At 47.3% G+C, this 20,154-nt stretch overlaps 1 protein-coding gene across 1 annotated transcript in view; it reads left to right on the forward strand.

Annotated features, from left to right (window-relative positions):
- Nucleotides 1–20,154, forward strand: part of PTCD2 (pentatricopeptide repeat domain 2) — a gene marked incomplete at its 5' end in the record, with an annotated part of 37,689 nt that overhangs the window by 7,728 nt on the left and 9,807 nt on the right. Inside the window, 5 exons of the mRNA XM_062211943.1 lie at nt 1,981–2,098; nt 6,568–6,646; nt 7,041–7,132; nt 9,684–9,797; nt 12,157–12,231. Of these exons, the coding sequence (XP_062067927.1) occupies nt 1,981–2,098; nt 6,568–6,646; nt 7,041–7,132; nt 9,684–9,797; nt 12,157–12,231 (478 nt within the window). The remainder of the gene's footprint in view (nt 1–1,980; nt 2,099–6,567; nt 6,647–7,040; nt 7,133–9,683; nt 9,798–12,156; nt 12,232–20,154) is intronic.

Consider the following 20,154-nt stretch of genomic DNA (forward strand, 5'->3'; position numbering starts at 1 on the left):
TCTCTCCATTTGACTGAGGCACAGAGTAGGTGATGAATTTGCTCATGGTTACACAGTTTGTAAGGCCAATTGTCTTGATTTTATTTGCCATTTTTATTTGAAAGGCAGACAAACACAGAGATCTTTCACCCTCTGGTGTACTCCCCAGGTACCCGCAACAGCCAGGGCTGGGCCAGGCTGAATTGGGAACCTGGAGCCCCATCCAGGTCTCCCACTTGGGCAACAGGTACCAAGGGCTTAGCCATCACCACTGCCTCCCAGGGTGAGCATCAGCAGGAACCTAGAATTGGAAGTGGAGCTAGAGACTTGAACCTGGTCATTCCAGTATGGGGTATGGGCATCCCAAGCGATGTCTTAACCGCCGCACAAGACACCCACATTAGACTGGTTTTGGAATCAGTCTGCGAACCTTTACACTATGTTGCCTTTTAATTGAAGTAATGAATGTCACTTGTCCCTCCTATAATTTGATTACAGAACACATCGAATTCCATCTGACACTGTGCATGCTTGGAGTAATGAGCCATGAAACTCCCATGGCCTTGCTCAGGGTTTTCAGCAGAAACTAGAAAGTATTAAGTTCTCAGGTTAGGGCTGCCCCCTACCCCTGTGTTTGATTTATGTGTAATCACGAGGTTCTTCTTTGGTGCCAGATTGTCCTCTTGGTGTCTAAAGCACAATGAGGCGGTTATTGAACGTAAATTTGGGGACAGTGCTGTGGCATAGGGGGTGAAGCCGCTATCTGCAGTGCCAGCATCCCATATGGGCACTGGTTCAAGTCCCAGGTGCTCCACTTCCAATTCAGCTCTCTGCTATAGCCTGGGAAAGCAGCAGAAGATGGCCCAGGTCTTTGGACCCCTATACCCACTTGGGAGACCCAGAAGAAGCTCCTGTCTCCTGGCTTTGGCCTGGCTCAGCTCTGGCTGTTGCAGCCATTTGGGGAGTGACCCAGCAGATAGAAAATCTCTTTGTCTCTCCTTCTCTCTCTCTAATTCTGACTTTCAAATAAATAAATAAATCTTAAAAAAAAAAAAAAAAATAGGCCGATGCTGTGGCTCACTTGGCTAATCCTCCACCTGCAGCGCTGGCACCCCGGGTTCTAGTCCTGGTTGGGGTGCCGGGTACTAGTCCTGCTGCTCCTCTTCTAGTCCAGCTCTCTGCTGTGGCCCAGGAAGGCAATGGAGGATGGCCCAAGTACTTGGGTCTCTGCACCCACATAGGAGACCGGGATGAGGTGCCTGGCTCCTGGCTTTGGATCGGCATAGCCGGCCGTAGCGGCCATTTGGGGGGTGAACCAATGGAAGGAAGACCTTTCTGTCTGTCTCTGTCACTGTCTAACTCTGGCAAAAAAAAAAAAAAGTAAATTTAGTGATTCATAGTTCTGCAGTTCTGACTGGCCATAGAAATCCCAAGTCACAGTAAGATGTAACAGGCCTTTTCCCAAGACGTCAGATTTCAGAACCACACTTCATTTGTTCAGTGATGTTGTCATAGCCTCAAGTGTAGAGCAGCAGAGAGGGCCACACGTCGGAAAACACGCCCGTTGGTTGTCTGTAGCACGTGGCCGTGACGCCAGCCGGGGGAGCACAGGGCTCACCCCACTCCTTCCTTCGCTCTCCTCCGAGGGGCCTTGCTGATGCAGTTACAGAGGCGAGGCCCCTGCGTTCCCTGAGTGTGCCCCTGGGCAGACCCGGGCCGGCTGCTGCTCAGTGCACAGAGTGATTGCACCGTCCACTCTCCCGCCTCGCTCAGGTCGACCAGGCTGTGTGTGCCTCTGGGAAGCCAGTGTGCTCTTGGTTCATTTAAATGCAATGCCTGCACCTCTGCACTGCCTTCGGTCTCCTGCCGCTCCCCGCCGCCAGTCGGTGAGGAGCCCCTTCCTGCTGTGTCCCAGCACCTGGCAGAGTGCGTGCCGCGGTCTGTGTCTGTCCTTGCTCCCGTGTCCCACCCTTTGGCTCACTGACTCCCTTTGCTTCCCAGGTACCACGCAGAGAACAGAAGCGCCCCTCTCGGGGAGTATAAGTTCGGCCCGCTCTTCATGAGGCTGTGTTACGAGCTGGGTCTGGAGGAGTCTGCGGTGCAGCTCGTCAAGGACCAGGTGACTGCTCCCTGATCACTTTTCCTGCCGCTGCGATCCTGTGCCAAGGAGGGGGCGTTTTTCATGAAAATTATTCCCGCGTTAGCCCTGCAGCCTTTCCCTGAAACGCTGACTAAACAGCTCTCCCCTGCATTTTTGTTTCCCAGGAGTCAGGTCGGATACAGAGGGGCAGCACAGGTACAGGTGACAAGGTCTTCACCTCCTTTGCTCGTGTCCACCTGGGACGTAGTGCTCTCTTTCAGGAGCTCTTGGTTAGAGGGTAGTTTAAGATAATCTGCCACTTAAAATTTATTTGGGGCCGGCCCTGTGGCAGGGCTGATAAAGCCTCCACCTGCAGTGCTGGCATCCCATGTGGGCACCAGTTCCAGTCCTGGCTGTTCCACTTCCCATCATCTCCCTGCCAATGTGCCTGGAAAGGCAGCAAAAGATGGCCCCTGTGCCCATGTGGGAGACCCAGAAGTACTCCTGGCTCCTGACCAGATCGGCTCAGCTCCAGCCATTACAGCCATTTAGAGAGTGAACTTGTGGGTGGAAGATCTCTCCATCTCTTTGTAACTCTTCCTTTCAAATGAAAAAAACTTTAAAAAATATATTTAAAAATTATTGCATTGTATTTGAATGACACAGAGACAAAGATCTTCCTCCCATTGGTTCACTCCCCAGATGCTTTCTACGGCTGTGCTTCTCCATTTTCAAAATGCTTTCACACATTCTGATTTTCTCTTCCTAAAAACAAGAACAGCTATTTTTGCAATTACATATTGAGGATTTTCTGTGTCCTCAGTATTGGGATAAGTACTTTGTTATTTCATTCGTTTCCTACGTTTGTTACCCTGGTGAGGTAGATCCAGTTATTATCCTCATTTTCTAGATGAGGAAAACTGGGACCCAGAGGCACTGTAAATTCATCCATGATCAAGGACATTCATTCAGCTTTGGGGCCAGACCAGGATTCATTTAATGTTCCTAGGAACTTCCATAACCAACCAGCTGTCCTGCCCGTCACTCCTGTTTCTATAAGGGGTTCTATGGGTGGTAGAATGGCCCAGTGGACGCTTGCCCTTCTTCAGGGACACCTGTGTGTTAGAACAATGACTGTAATCTAATCGGTAAGCAGAGAAAATGTGGTTTCAGATCACTCTGGATAGTTTGATCTTATTTTTTTTTCCTTAAAAGACATATAATTTACATTTTAGTGTATCTGTAGTTAAAAATCTGGAAATATATGCATTGAACTGCTTATCTTTGGGAGTAGAATTACAAAAAGTTCTCACTTTTTAATGGATTTTTGTATTGGGCTATATTTAAAATAATAAACCATAGCTATGAGTTTGATGGTTAAAAACTAAGGTACAAAGAAAATGAAAGAATTTTTTTTTAACCTACTTGGGTATGAAAAGTTCATGTGTAAGTTTTAGAACAGTAGGAAGAACTGAACACACAACATACAGCCGCTTCCTACTTCTACCCTAATTTGTTATGTTCCCTGCCCAGAGCCCTGTAGCCTGTTGCTGCCTGGGTGGTAGCCACCAGCTACAAGCACTTATGAAGCCCTTGGCTATGAGAAGTTCAAATCTGCATGTGCTGTGTGCATAACTACAAGCATATGATAGATTTCAAATCTTGGTATAAAAAAAGCAAATGCGAAGTGTCGTTATTTTTTACATTGATCACATGTAGAAATGATATTTTGGTTATAGCAGGTTAAATAATGTAACAGTTAATTTAACATATATCTTTTTTCTTTTTTTGAATGAGGCTATTTGGAAATTTAGTCTCATGCAATAGAGCTCCCACTCACGACTTCCAGTGCCTGTCCACTGGACAGGGCTGCTCTGGAAGGAAACTCAAAACCCTGACCGCAACCAAGAGGGCCCTGCATTTAATCTCATCTCCTCCCCTCTCCCCCGTGCTCACTTCTCCCTGAACCTCCTTGTCCTTTCTCCGCCATGCCACGCTTTGGCGTCTGACTGGAGTTTGCCCTGGGGAGGAGCTTCCCTGACCACCCTCCACCCCTCCTCTCTTTACCCCACCTCCTTGTTGTTGATGCTTGAAACTGTCTTTCTCGTTTTCGCTTGTTTTATTCACTCATTCATTGTCACAGCACTAGCACTTCAGTGCTACTAGGTTATAGCCCTGGCTAGGGTAGGGCAGGGGTATGCCTGTTTACCATTTCTTTATTCTCAGCCCCCAGAAAAAGGTCTGCCTCATCAGCTCTCAGAAAAGACCAGACTTGAGCAAGTCACTTAATGAACTATTTAGAAATCATGTGTGTCGCATCATCATGGTTTTCAGAATATTGAACAGATGTTGGGAAGGTGGGTTAAAAGACACACAGTTTCGGTTAGAAAGAAGGAATAAATTTAAGAGATCTGTTGCACAATATGATGACCATGGTAAATAAAAAGTATTATAGTGTTAAAATTGCTAAGAAGTAGATTTAAGTGTCTCAACCACAAAAAGAAATAAATATGTAAAGTGATACATATGTTAATTAGCTCAACCTAGCCACTCCACAATGTATGCATGTTTCAAAACAGCATGTTCATAAGTATACCTAATTCCTGTCCTTTCAAGTAAATGCAAGTTGAAAAAGTGTTAAGAGTGGCCATTTTATACTAGAAGGAGGGATAGGGGAGATGCTTCAGGACGTTAGAATGGGCAAGGATTTCTTGGAGCAGGAAAGCAGAAGAAACAAAGACACAAGTGAAAAGGTATTTCGTCAAAGTAAAGAGCCCCTGTGCAGCAAAGGAATCAACGGACTGAAGAGGCGGTGTGCAGAATGGGATAAAATACTTGGAAGGTATATCTCTGATGAGAGATTAATGCCAAGAATATGTAAGGAACTCACCCCAACAGCAAACGAATTAAGCAGTAGATCAAAATCGACGTTTCTCGATGGAAGACATACCAGTGGCCAACAGACATGTGTAAAGATGGTCAGCATCACGAGTCATCAGGGAAAGATGCATAGCAGAACCACAGTGAGAGTCCAGCTTGCCGCTGTTAGATTGGCTGTTGCCAAAAAATAAAAATTAACAAATGCAGGCAAGGAGAAAAGGGCACCCTTAAATGCCGTTGGTAGCAGTGTAAATTTGTACAGCTATTGTGGAAAACAAGGTGGAGGCCCCTGCACCGCAGGGTGAACAGAGAAAATGCGCTACCTGCACGTGTCTCACTCAGCCGTGAGAAGGCTGGAGCCGCCACTGGCAGCACCGCGGCGGACTGGAGGCCACTATGTTCATAAGCCAAGCACAGCAATGCGAGAATCACATGACCTCATGGAAGATGCAACAGTAGTTATGAGAGGCTGGGGAAGGAAGCAGGAGGAGAGTGAAGAAGGGGAATGGGGAGAGGTTAATTAACAGATACTGAGTTGTAATTAGGGTAAAAAGTTCTGGGTTCTGTTACACAGCAGCTGACTAATGTGCATACTGTATATTTGTGTGTAATGTACATACTGTAATTTCCCTCTTTAAAAACTCTAGAAGATAGGATTTTGCATGTTTTCACAATATAGCAATGTGAAATGTTTGAAGAGATAGGCATGTTTACCCTGACTGGACATTATACAATATACACATATATTGAAACAAGTGTACCTCATAGATAAATATAATTTTTATGTGTCTGCTAAAAATTTTTTTGAATCACTCATTGAGTGAATTATTTCAAAAAGTAATTGAACCTGTCTTACCTGTTTACCCCAAGAGGACCATAGTTGAATGAGACTCTCCTGCATTCGTCCTCCAGTGTATTTGTAGCTACCACTTCATGTTAACAACTAGCACCCAGGGCCAGCATCGTAGCACAGCAGATTGAGCTGTGGCTTGTGTCACTGGCAGCCCACATCCAAGCACCAGTTCCAAGCCTCAGCTGCTCGCTTCTGATCCTGCTCCCTGCTGCTGTGCCTGGAAGGGCAGCCTGAGTACTTGTGCCCCTGCCACCCACGTGGAAGAACGGCGTTCGGAGCTCCTGGCCTCAGCTTGGCCTGGCCCCTGCCATCATTACCATCTGAGGAGTGGACCGGCGGAAGGAAAATCTCAGTCTCTCTCTGTCACTTTGCCTTTCAAATGGATAAAATAAATCTGGTCTTACAAAACCCAAAAACCAACTAGCGCCCAGGTTCCAGGAGCCCTGGCAGGGTTAGATGGCCTGTTGCTTTTCTCCTAAGTATGGCAGAGCCACACACGTCAAAGAGTTTCTTTACTGTTTATGAAACCCAGAGATCTGCCTTATCTCTTGATTCTAGTTCAGTGTGCTCATTCCCAAAGACACGGCAGACGAGACAGTGGCAGCATCTTAATTTTGTTCAAAAGTAAACCCCTCCTCTATCAGATTTATTCGAGAATCCAGGAGGCCAAATGAGTAAAGTATGCAGCAAAAGAAGCCTTCGGTAAAGGAGCTACAGTGTAAATACCCTCTTAAATGTCTTAGTTTCTAACCAAACTACTGTTTTTCTTCCTTAGCAATTGCGAGGTTTCTTCTCTGATGTCACATCATTCAATATTTTGATGGAGATGTTATTTAATAAAGGCAAATATCAAAGTAAGTACTGTGGCATGTTTGCTGAAAAATTCTGCCATCTATGCTCATAGCCATTGGGGAAGAAAAAAAAAAAGACCATGTAAAAATGATGCTTATGTTCTTGTTGAGGGGCTGAATCATGGAGATCTCATTCTTTTGTGTTTGAAAACACTGCCTTGTATTCCATACCTTAAACTACACATTCCAGACTTTCTTTATGCTGAAATTGTGATAGGTTTTAAGATGCCAGTTTTTGCTGCATGATGTGATTCTTTTTAGCAATTGCCAAAGGACCTTGAGAAGTAGGTGCTGTTGTGCTATGGCTTTTCAGTAGGTAGTGCTGAACAGATGGGAGCTACGGGGGCCACGAGCAGAGAAACTCTGACCTTGCTGACCCACCCCTCACCTTTGGCAGGTGCCCTGGAGGTATTGATTGAGATGAAAAACCAAGATGTGAAGTTCAGCAAAGATACCTACGTCCTTGCATTTGCCATTTGCTACAAACTGGTAAGGCTGTTTCCCATTAACTTTCTGGGCATTATGGGTAGTACCTGAAGAGGATTTCCTTATTTATTGTCTACAAATAAAATTCAGTTCTTCTGTAGTATGTTTTCACATCTGTTGCAAATATTTCAGTTTTAAATGTACTCATTTTTAGAAAACCCAAGTTTGCCATGTGTTCCGTCCCCTCTGGGGGAGCTTCTTCAGGCTTCTTTGTATCCCAGCACCTACCAAGGTGCCTTTAACAAAAGTATTTGACCTGAAAATGAACTCTTTGTGGAGCCAGGCCATGACTTTTAAGTCTTTATTTCATTACTGTAAAAGATTGCTTCTTTAAACATTTTAAAAATATATATTTATTTATTTATTTATTTGAAAGAGTTGCACAGAGAGAGAGAAAGAGGTCTTCATCTGCTGGTTCACTCCCCAAATGGCCGCATTGGCCAGAGCTGCACCAATCTGAAGCCAGGAGCTTCTTCCAGGTCTCCCACGTGGGTGCAAGGGCCCAAGGACTTTGGCCATCTTCTATGCTTTCCCAGGCCATAGCAGAGAGCTGGATCGGAAGTGGAGCAGCCGGGACTCGAACTAGTGCCTATGTGGGATGCTGGCACTGCAGGCAGTGGCTTTACCCGCTACACCATAGCGCCGGCCCCAACAGATTGCTTCAGAAACTACTTCAATATTTACTGAATGAATGAGAACAGAAATAGTGAAATAACCAATGAATTTGTAATTATAGTCATTCCTGCCATTTTTAAACTTTGGAAACGTGGATAACAAAACCTTTTTGAACTGAAAACAGTAATACCAAAGGAGCTAGAAGAACATGGGCCACTGAAAATCTCTCCTGGGAGTGTAGCAGTACCACCTGTCCAAAACGAGGGGCAGAACAAACACCACACTACCAACTGAGAAACTTGGAGTCTGACCGCAGCTTCAGCATCCAGTGACTTACCTGGCTTTGAGCTGATTCTTTCGTTTGTAAAATGGTAACAGCTGGATTCGGGGGCCAGCAGACTTTTTCTATGAAAGGCCAGAGAGTACACAGGTTGAAAATCCTTTATCTGAAATGTGTGGGCCAAAAGGGTTTCAGATGTTGGAGTTTTCTAGATTATATTTGTATAGGCTTCACTGATTGAGCACCCCTGATCCAAAAGTCTCATTGCTCTGATATCTGAAACTTCTTTTTCTTTCATTATTATGTATTTGAAAGAGAACTCCTGTGCACTGGTTCATTTCCCTATGTGCTCGCATTTGCGGTGGCTAGACCAGGCAGAAGCTGGGATCCAGGAATTTAATCTGGGCCTCCTATGTGGGTGACAGAGACCAAAGTACTTAGGCCATCACTACTGCCTCTTAGGGTCTGTATTAGCAGGAACCTAGAGTCAGGAGCCAGAGCCAGGAATCAAGTTCAGGTACCTATGGGGTGCTGCCATCATCATTAGTATCCTAGCCATGCTCAAACACCTGCTCCTGAAACCTGAATCTTTTGAGTGTCATGGTTGCTGAAAAAATTTTGGATTTCAGATTGTTGTATTAAGCTTGCTGAGCTCGTATTTTAGGTTTTGAGGACTACCTTACCATCTCTGTCACATATTCTTCTTTGTTTTTGCTTTTATAAACCTTTAAAATGTAAAACCATTCTTTGCTGTAGGCCGGATCTGCCTCAAGGGCCGTGGTTCACAGACCCTGGATTAGGTAGTCCTTTGCCGTTGTACTGTTCTATGATTCTGTGAACTAGAAGGCCAGCAGAGCACACGATGCTGGAACACTGGTTGTTTAGCCCCGGGATCTCAGTTTTCTGGCCTTCTTAGGGTGGTTCCCTGAGTGTATCCTGAAGTGGAGAGAATTTCATTGTACTGCTTAGGACAGGCCAGAGGACATGTCTCCCCATGTTGTACCCAAGACGAGCTGGTCAGCCACTGCCCATTACTAGTTGTGGCCACCACCCTGTCCCACCACATGCGGACTTGATTTGGGTTGTGCGCCATGTCACATCTGGGTGACGTGGACGCACGGCTGCCGCTGCTCCCCTACACCTAATGCACCCACAGCAAGCACGGGGGGAGGGCTGGTTAGACCGCTGCTATCTTCGCTGGTTTGTGTAGCACTCAGCTGCTTGGATTTTTTTTTTTTAAGGTTTCTATTTTTGTGAGATTCTTTAATAATTTGTATTCCAACAGTTTCCAAATGTTGAGCCTCACTGTACTAGTCAGTGTAGGGACAGGCAGACTGTATATTTGTACTTTGTAGGGCTTATGTCTAGAATCCACCCTGCCCAGAGACAGAGAAACCTGTGTGTGTGTTGTGAAACTGCTCCAATTCAGAAAATTGACAGCAAGCTTTAAAAACAAAGATAATTTAGACTTGAGCTGCTAACTTACAGGGAGCCTTGTCTACATGCAGACAGTCTGAATGGAGCTTAGTCACGTCGGTGGCTTGAGGTGGGCTCTGGGAAGCAGTCACAAAACGAAAGCTGAAGCTGAAGTACTGAACTCTGCATCACTTTGTGCATAAAGGTACATGACAGTTATTAAGCAGTCCCCTCTCCTCACAGAACAGCCCCGAGACTTTTAAAATCTGTACTACCTTAAGAGAGGAAGCCCTGATCAGAGGGGAAATTCTCTCCAGGAGAGCGTCGTGCTTCGCCGTGGCATTAGCTCTGAATCAGGTAAGGCTTGGGGTGCACACTGTACTTTCACTTGCTCCTGCTTTTGTTGCATTTTTGCCCTTTTGACTGCATTGCAAAGAAGTTCCCATAAAGAAACCAATGTCTTTGTTGCCATGGAAACCTGTATTTCTATGTCTGCCCCCTCCAAAAAAGTTTTTTATCTCTGTGCCTTAAAAAAAAAGTTTCCATTTTGCATTGAGGACCTAGTAAGCATTTTTGTTTAGAGGGGGTTGGTTTAGATCCTGTGGAGAATCAAGGAGGGGAGTTGCACACTAAGAGAAATTTCTCAGGTAATTAAAAATGAAAATTGCAAGTGATCCATCTTCTAGATCAGGTTCTCAGAGAACCATTTAATGTTCTCCAAAGCTGACTCCATCTCAGGAGAGTGGGTGCATGGGGTTGACCCAATGTGGAAATGGGGGGGGGGGTCTCACAGTGAAACCCAAGCGATACTGTTCAGATGAGACTTGTGGGATGGTTTCCCTCTTACTGGACAGGTGAGGCCCAGAGAGAAGAGGGGCAGTGGTGAGCCATTCCCTGGTGGGGATCACTCAGAGCTGGAAGTCTGGAGTACATGCTCTCTAGAAGAGCCCCCTCCTTGGGGACGTCCTATTCCAAGGCTTGCTGTGCGTACGTGGAAATGTTGTAGCAGAAAGAGTGACCAGTCCAGCTGGTGAAATACGGCTGGACCGTTCTTGGCTTAATTACAAATGCGAGTAACAGCGGTCCGTTTCCATGCGCTGCCGGGCAGAGCCACTGAAGAACTCAGACTCGGGAGGACGCGTGCTTCCCAGCCTTCCACAGGGCCCTGATGGTTTCTCTAACTCCCCAGGCGTCCCTCTCTGTCCAGGGAATCTTCTTGTCCTCTTTCTCTCTCCTGGACTGAGCGAGATAAATTAAAGGCTGGCGCTTCTGGTTATTTTTGTAGCAGCTGTGGTTTTCCCTTGGGCGTGTGTGGGTTAGAGCGTTGGATGCACAGTTGTGTCACCACTGGTTCAGAGTCATTGACTTCCTCGCTTGAGTGCTGTAGAGTACCTCGCTCAGTTGTGTTTGCTGGTTTTGCTATGAACTCCACCTCTGTGTTTTGTCTCCTGGTTCTGATTAGGTTTATATTTGCCTGATACATGCCTTTTCCAATCCCCCCCCCCCCCCCATTTTGGTAATCTTTCTGAATGGTTTTGTTCCATAGGCATGTCTCTGATACACTGCCTCAATTTCAACTTTGCTTTATGATCTGATGCTCGTCTTTCTTGGACTGTTTCCTGTTAGTATGACATAGATTTGATCTTAGGTCTCATTTAATGTGGTGCTTTGTGGTTTTTAACTTCTAAAATGTGTCACGTGCTTGTTGTCTGTGTGCTCCTGCCCTTGTGATTGCTTTAAAGCTATACTTCTTCATCCTCAATCCTTTTATAATGTCAATTTGTTACTACCATAAGTAATGGTAAAATTTGCTTATTTTCCCTTTTTATTTTCCTCTTCCACCACTTAATTTTAGTTGATGTTATCTCTCATAATGTTGACTTTTCTCTTAAATACATTTGAGTTGTTAGCAATCTGTAGATAATAAAGACGAAGAAATAGGTGTGCTTTCTCCGCTCCTTACCTTCTTTTTCCCTTCTCTTCCTAACTTCTATTCGTATTGTCATTTCCTCATTATCCAGTGTGTAGCAAGTGCACTCCATTTGTTGTTTTCCCAGTCTTCTCTTGGTTGGCCAAGGTCTTGTCTTCTAATAAATTCTTCAGAAGAATAATAGTTGAAATTATTTTATTGGACTTTCGGTTTTTGTACTTGAACTACACTTTGACCAGACTTAAAATTCCGAGGTGACACTTGCTCTCCTTGAGACAGATTTTAGGCCTCGCACCTCTGTCATCCAGGATGGAGCTCTGCTGTGAAGACACAGGCCTGCCTGGTATTTTTCTACTTCTGATCTACGCGATCTTGTTCCTTTTTCTCATTTCTATCCTGCCTCCTCCTGTACCATCCCCCGCTCCATCTCCCACGTTTCTGGCGCTGCCTCCACCTCTACTGTGCTTTGAGGTTTCTCTGTTCTAATTATGTCAGAGATGGGGCTTGCATTCATGTTTCTTATTCCTGTTTGTCTTGAAAGCAGTTCTGTTGGAGAAGGGGCAGTGCCAGCCCCCATCTCAGGCAGCTGTGAGAACATCCACTAACAAGACTCTGGGTGAAACATCTTAGGGAATGTTTATTTCTGATCACCAAAAATCCTTTCTCTGCGGACTTCCAAACCCTGAGTCCTCATGAATAGGAATATCCCGTCTTCTCTAAATGATCTCTGTGGCAGCACAGTGATCTTGCTTTGAGATATAACTTGTGTTTTTTTTTTCCTTCTAGAATCAAGTAGCAAAAGCGGTGTCCATTTTTTCCCAAATCATGAATCCAGAAAGCATAACCTGCACTAACTTAAATGTAAGTGACTCCTTGATGGTTTAAAGTAAAACTTGAAATGTGGTGAAATGATGCTGAATTTTGTTGTGTGCATTGATGTGATGGCCCAGGGTCCTCATTTAGTTCAAATGAATGATCTGTTGTCCAAATCCTCTTGTGAGGGGTGCAGTACCTCCCCACCCATGGGAGGAGTCTACACAGCGCTAGTTCTTGGCATTTATGAATAGGTGGGAAAGGTGAATCTACTCAGAAACACAACACAGCTAAGTACTGAAGGCACGTGTCAAGTCTAGAAAGCCTGTCGATGTGGAAAGAGGGAGAGCATAGAGGTGGAGCTCCAGCCTCCTTCCTGGGCCTTGAGAGATACCTGTCCTGGTGATTAATGAGCTCGTGTTCCTATGGTGCATGAAGCGGTGCCTGACATGCGGTAAGCACTTCAGTCCCTGTCTTCATTCCCATGGTGATGCCGTCTACCGGGCCCATCCACCCTGTTGCGTTCTCTGGGCCACCTGTGTCCCTTGTTTGGAGCTGTGTTGCCAGGGTCCTAAAACAGTCCAGGAGCTGGGATGTGGAGAATGTTTGCAAAGGAGCAAAAGTCTGGGGCCTGTGCTGTGGCGGTATAGCAGGTAAAGCTGCCGCCTGCACTGCTGGCGTCCCGTAAAAGCACTGCTCCAGTCCCTGCTGCTCCACCTCCTGATCCAGCTCCCTGCTAATGTGCCTGAGAGAGCAGTGGAGAATGGCCCGAGTGCTGGGGCGCCTGCCATCCACCTGGGAGACCCGGAAGAAGCTCCTGATTTCTGGCTTCAGCCTGGCCTAGCCCCAGCCCTTACGGCCATTTGGGAACTGAACCAATGGATGGAAGATTCTCCTTTCTTTCTCTCTCTCTCTCTCTCTCTCTCTCTCTCTTTCTCTCTCTCTCCAACTCTTCCTTTCAAAATAGATAAATCTTTAAATAAAAATAAATAATCCAGCAGAAGTGTGCGCAGCCCACTGTGGCATGGACTAGGGTGACAGGTCACAGCTGATGGGGGTGTTCCAGGACAGGGAGCGGAGGGAAAGAAGGGGTCCTGGGAAGGAAGAGGTCGTGGGCAGGCAGTGTGCAGGAAGGGGCCAGGGCCAGGGGACTGGTGGGATTGGTGGGATGGAGGTGATGGGCACTCTCTGGTGGTGGTGGGGAGGCTGCCATCTGGGAGAATAGAAACTGCGCTGTGAACCCCTTTCTCATTGTGCGTCACTGGGTAAGTTACCTCCACAGACCCCGCATCCTGAGATCCGAAACAGAGTAGCGGCCCCTTCATCGTGAGGATTCCAAGGCGTGCACGTGCGGTAGTGGGCGCAGTGGCCAGCACGGGGTCAGGGCTCAGTGGATGCTTATTAATACCAGTAAAGTTTGTTTGGCCTGGGGTGAGTTCCTAAAAAGGAATATTCCTTTGTGACCAACTCTCAACCCAGCGAATAGGAATTAGGTGTAACTCCAAGCTTCTAAAGGGGAATAAAGGTAACTGATTTTTCGGTGCTGCCCACAGAGGCTGTCCTCCGATGCCACCCTTGCCCCCGTGCCCAGACGACCTTACAGGAGCGTGTCAGCCTTTCTTTGGGTAAACTTTGTAGCTAGGACAAGGCAGGCAAGAAGTCCGAGGCTCGCAGTGGGCTTCACGCCTGCTCCTCCCATGATCAAAGATGAGCCTGAGGAACCGGAAAGAGAGGCAGCAGTGACAGAGAACATGAAAAAGAGAGACGGTTTGGAAGGGAAGAGACCGACTTCTGAAGGACATCGGCAGAGAGGTTTGTTTTGCAGGGGGCATGAGCCTGGAGGGGGTGAGTGTCCAGGCTGTCAGTGCAGAACTCCCCTGTGTACAGCTGGTAATGGCCGGGGGGCAGGGGTGTGTAGGGGGGCATCAGGAAAGACAGGGCAGGAACAGCAGCTGCGTAGAAACCCGTGAGGACTGGAACCCCTTCCAGCATAGCCTTCTGCAGCCGGCCCCTGCTCTGAAACCGGGGACCCAAGAGAAGTGGCGATCCAAGCAGGTGGTGCAGCCCGGAGAGCTCCCAGGCCAAGGCAGGGCTGGGAGGCCAGGGCTGGGCCAGGTCCAGAGTCCACACGCTCAGGCCATTGAAACCAGCAATAGATGCTTCTTTTGTCGTCTTCTCTGCTTCCTGCTGGATGTGAACAGCTCTGGTGTCTATCTGGGAGAGAGGGAGGCATGCACACGTGCTGATTTCACGCTGCACGGAAGGCGAATTGATGAAATTAGCCAGAGGCTCTTCCACTAAAGCCAGAGAGCTGTCCATGTGCTTCACGCCGGGGGTAGGCAAGGAAGGCAGGGGAGCCTGGGGGTGGCGCTCCACGTGGTGAGCAGCTTCGCCTAGAGTGGAGCAGTCAGGATTCACGGTGAGAAACGGAAGCGGCTGGGATAGGCCGGGTTGTAACTCAGTTCAGCTAAGGCACCCCGCGAGGTGCTGTACTGAGAACAGTATCTCCGTAGTGCAGTTGCGGAAGTGCAGATGCTGCGGGTGAGTAAGTTACCGGGCAGAGTGAGGGCTTTAACACAAACAGCGGCAGGGCTCCTGTACCCTTCCAGACCTACAGAGCCAGGAAGGGTTGTGCACCTTCAGTCCAGGGGGGAGACGGGCCGCTGACTGGGTGACGTGGCCCAATGCGTGTGACACACATCCGTGCCCAGTCCGTGCCGACGTGGTTGTTAGGAGACCCGGTAATGGTTGTTTCCTCCCTCTCTCCCTCCTCCCCTCCCTCCCTCCCTTCCTTCCTCCCTTCCTTCCTTCCTCCCTTCCTTCCTTCCTTTTTCTAAATTAGACAGTGAGAGAGAGAGAAAGGTCTTCCTTCCGTTGATTGACCCCCTAAATGGCCCCTACGGCCAGCATGTTGCGCCGATCCGAAGCCAGGAGCCAGATGCTTCCTCCGGGTCTCCCACGTAGGTGCAGGAGCCCAAGGACTCAGGCCATCTTCTGCTGCTTTCCCAGGCCATAGCAGAGAGCTGGATTGGAAGAGGAGCAGCCGGGACTAGAATCAGCGCCCATATGGGATGCCGGCACTTCAGGCCAGGGCGTTAATACGCTGCGCCACAGCGCCGGCCCCCATGGTTGTTTTAAAATGGGAAAGTACTTTAGTGGAAATAAGCCAGGAACCTGCGAAAGTGGAGCTGTCCATCCTGGGAGGGAGAGACTTGAGCTGGCCAACCAGGGCAGCGGGCCGGCCCCTTCTCAGACAGCTGGGAAGGCAGGTCAGCCGTTACATATGGGGGGTGGGCTGCGCTCGGGCAAGGACCAGGTGACGCATCTTGAATTGATCTGGAAGAGGAATCATCCTTCCCATGACCACCATGGGGAAGTACCTGTTGCCTGGGAACTTAGGGAATCCTGTTGTTTAGAAATTCTCAGAAAGTTCTTCCAGTGCAGTCTGAATTGCTCATGTTGCAGCATAAGTGTGTTTCATCTTCCTGGAAGATCCTGTTCTCAAGCTTGGTGGTCTTTCAGATTCTGGTGTTTGTTATTGGAGAACTGGAAAAATTGATTTGATGGCCTTAGCGTCTCCAAGGCTGTGTCACTTGGAACCCTTAAAGGCAATTTATTAATTATTAAGGCCCGGGAGCCTTAATAATTAATGGGATGGGAAATAGAGTAGAGAGACTGTCCAGGCAGTATTAGAAAAAGATAAATGTAGGGTATGGTTTGGTTTTTTTCTGATCTGCTTCAAAAATCAAAGCCTCACATGAAAATCTTGTGTTGCTGTCAGTTGGAAATTGAATGTACCTAATTTCCCCCAAACTTAATTTTCTTTTATCTATGTTGTTTTTGCTACCTAAATGACCCGGAGATTTCTTGTTTTCCCTGCTAAGTCACTGCATTGATTTAGCAGAGACTCTCCTAGAGACATGCAGATGTTGACTCTGCCCTTTCAGGCTGAATTTAAACCCGTCAATCTCAAGAGAACAATGGTCCCTCTTTAGCAACACTGCTTAACACCAAAGGATTAATCACTACTTCCACGTATGTCTAGAAGTAGCAGAGACGTGGACACATGGTAACTTTCCGCTGATTCTGTTTGTGAATTCTAATCATTTCTCTAGAAATCTGACTTCTTTCCAAGTGGCGGCCCATTTACCGTCCAAGGGACATGTGATTGGTCTCGCTACTTGTATCATTTATTTGATAACACAGGTGACTGTTTTGTGTCCCTTCTAGTCAGTGAGGTCCCCCTAGAGGCTGACCTCTGGCGGTCACTTCCAGCTCGCGCTGTGAAGTCTCTGGCTGCACACACAGGAAAGGAGACAGGTCTCATTTCCCCCGAGTCGCTTCGTGGCAGTGCGTCACCCTTATGCATAAATTAAAAATTGCATTTGGTTGGGAGCAGTAAAGGCTTATAAGTCTACGCAAATTAGAGGCTTTATTTTTCTTGCATGTAGAAAACTAGAGGTTGTCGGTCTAGGTCAGGGGCGGCGTATCCCAGCTGTCTCATCTGACAACTTGTGCTCACACGTTTTTGGCCGGAATCTGATCCTGCGACCACACTGAATTGCAAAGACACTTGAGAAATAACCATCTCTGAATGCCGCATGCGACAATTAAAATTAGAGAGTTTTGTTACCCAAGAAGAAAGGGAGGCCGGGTATTGATGAGAAAACCAGCAGTCTGGACCACACCCTGAGATTTCCCCAGCTTAAGAGACCAGAACTGTACACCTCTGCCTGCTCAGAACTCTGTTCCTGTTGTTGGTTAGAGGTGTCCAGTGGCTCATTTCCTGAGGCTGCAGGAAGTATGTGTTCTTTAAATAGGTTTTCTCACGATAATTTCTCCTGTTCCTTGCTAATTCAGTTTCCCTCGCTGCTTTTTTTGAAATCTGTGAGGTTAAAGCAATATGCTGTACTCTGCTTTAGTTTTTTCTTTAACTGCACCCTGAGAGGTGGCTTTGAAAAACTTGAAGCTCTCTCTTTGCCTTTCACTGGTAACGGCCTCGTGTGCATTGCTCGTCACCAGTGTTTTAAGATAGTGAACCTTGTTCTCGAGATCCCTGCTGAATCACAGGCCGTTGCCGGAGGCGGGAAGGGAGGTGGGGAAAATCGAAGCAGTGACGTTGCCATCTGGCCCCCACCCACGTGGGAGCACCTCGTTGCTCGCCTGGGGCTCCAGTGACTTGTCCTTGCAAATTGCTTGGGGCCCTCCACTCTCCTTCCCATTTGTTCATGGAGAGCCGGTGCCAGGAACTGGAGACGTGGTGTTTCACAAGGTCGACTTGTCCTTGCCTCTGAGCAAGGCTGTTAAGAGCTGTGAAGACGCCAAGACTCAACCCCACTCACAAGCTAATTCATTAGCCTGGCCCAACTCATGGTGCTGCTGTGACACACAGCGCACCAGGAGATAAAGGTAGTCTTTTTTTTTTTTATTATTATTATTTTTTTTTTTTTTTATTTTTGACAGGCAGAGTGGACAGTGAGAGAGAGAGAGAGACAGAGAGAAAGGTCTTCCTTTGCCGTTGGTTCACCCTCCAATGGCCGCCGCGGTAGGCGCGCTGCGGCCGGCGCACCGCGCTGTTCCGATGGCAGGAGCCAGGTGCTTCTCCTGGTCTCCCATGGGGTGCAGGACCCAAGCACTTGGGCCATCCTCCACTGCACTCCCTGGCCACAGCAGAGAGCTGGCCTGGAAGAGGGGCAACCGGGACAGGACCGGTGCCCCGACCGGGACTAGAACCCGGTGTGCCGGCGCCGCAAGGCGGAGGATTAGCCTGTTGAGCCACGGCGCCGGCTAATAAAGGTAGTCTTATGACAGCAGTGGCAGTCACCACAGTAGTCGTATTTTTGCATCAGTTCCCAGAGCCCCAGTTCCAATAGGGCGACATTGAGAAGCCCAGTATATCTCTTGCACATGGGGGTTGCATTTAAGAAAAGAACCCCGAGCTTAGGGAACCCAAATCTCTTTGTCTTTTTTTTTTAAAGGTTTTAAAAGGTAGAGTTACAGACAGTGAGAGGGAGATACAGAGAAAGGTCTTCATCTGCTGGTTCACTCCCCAAAGGGCCATAATGGCCCGAGCTGAAGTGATCTGAAGCCAGGAGCCAGGAGCTTCTTCTGGGTATGGGGGCCCAAGCACTTGGACCATCTTCTGCTTTCCCAGGCCATAGCAGAGAGCTGGATGGGAAGAGGAGCAGCTGGGACTAGAACCAGCATCGATATCGGATGCTGGCGCTGCAGATGGAGGATTAACCCACTGCACCACAGCGCCAGCCCCTCCAAATCTCTTACAACAAGCAGTAAACATGCCATGTCCATTTGCTCTGGAGAAGTTACTATACCTGTGGTTCATGCAGGCATCCTGGAAAAGGTAGGGATAAAGGCAGGCATATATTTGCTCACGTGACTGGCAGAAATTGGAGAGACCCCTGGAGAGTTGTCTCAACACTGGGTGTGCTCATGGTTTTGCCTGCACTTTAGAACATTGAGTTTAGATCAGGCTTTTTGCACTCACATCTAGTTTGCCTGGGATCATTTCATTCTCTTCTTGAGGACCAAAGGTAACCTCTTAGGGCTGCTGTTATGATGCAGCAAGCTAAGCTGACATCTGTGACGCGCTGGCCTCCGTTTGAGTGCCAGTTCAAGTCCCAGCTGTTGCACTTCTGATCTGGCTCACTACGAATGCACTTGAGAAAGCAGTGAAAATGACCCAAGTACCCATGTGGGAGACCTGGATGGAGGTCCAGGCTCCTAACTTCAGCCTGGCTCAGCCTAGTTGTTGCAGCCATTTGGGGAAAGAACCAGTAGATTTAAAACGCTCTCTCTTTCTCTCTCTCTCTCTGTGTCTCTCTACCTTTCAAATAAATACAGTTTTTTAAAAAAGATAACCCGACATCCTGATAAATTACTCAACAAATAAATGATACAAAACAGGTGAGAGAGAACATAGCTGGTTCAATATAAAAAAGAAAAATGTTTTCCAGAAAAACTACCTTTTACAAGGTTCGAGAGCCTTAAAAATGCTTATACCCTTTGGCTTAGAATTTCATTCTGGGAATCAAGTCTAAGAAATTGCCATTTTTTAAAAAGGCATACACATTGGCGAGTAGAAAGAAACATGGTATATTTCCATAATGAAATGCTGTACATTTGACAAAAATGGAATTTTCTTTTTTTCTAACATTTGTTAATGTATGATGAGATGTTCACTGCACCACAGTTGACAGAAAGCAGAACCAACTTTTGGGGAAAAATATTTTGGAGGGCTGATGCTGTGGCATAGCAGGTAAAGCTTCTGCCTGCAGTTCCGGCATCCCATATGGGCACCCAGCTGCTCCACTTCCGATCCAGCTCTCTGCTATGGCCTGGGGAAGCAGTAGAAGATGGCTAAAGTCCTTTGGGCCCCTGTACCAGTGTGGGACCCGGAGGAAGCTCCAGGCTCTTGGCTTCGAATAAGCCCAGCTCCACCCATTGCAGCCTTTGGATAGTGAACCAGCCAATGGAAGATCTCTCTCTCCCTCTGCCTCTGCTTCTGCCTCTCTGTAACTCTGCCTTTCAAATAAATAACTAAATCTTAAAAAAAAAAAAAAGATAATTCTATATCAGTACCTTTGGGACTTCTTCATACTCTTCCATAGCCATATAGTCTTTCACTGTTGGAAGGTAGGATCATAATTTAGACAATCCCCTATAGGTGGATATTTAGATGATTCTGATATTTCCAAAGATGCTTCAAGATATATATGTTTACAGCCATCTTTGTGTTCAAGTACATGTAAAACAACAGAACAGATCCAAAGGTTAGCACCGCTGGTACCCCAGCTGGTGGTAGGGGATGGTCTGAGCCTCGCACCGCTGGGTCTAGAGCACACAGGAGGGAGGACGCGAGCCCTGCTTCCCGAGTAACTCCCACGTGCTGCTGTTTAATCCACATTCAGCATCACCCAGAATGTGGATCCTAAAGGTAATTTCCCCATGTTA

Source organism: Lepus europaeus, chromosome 15, assembly GCF_033115175.1.
Source record: "Lepus europaeus isolate LE1 chromosome 15, mLepTim1.pri, whole genome shotgun sequence".
Lineage (NCBI taxonomy): Eukaryota > Metazoa > Chordata > Mammalia > Lagomorpha > Leporidae > Lepus > Lepus europaeus.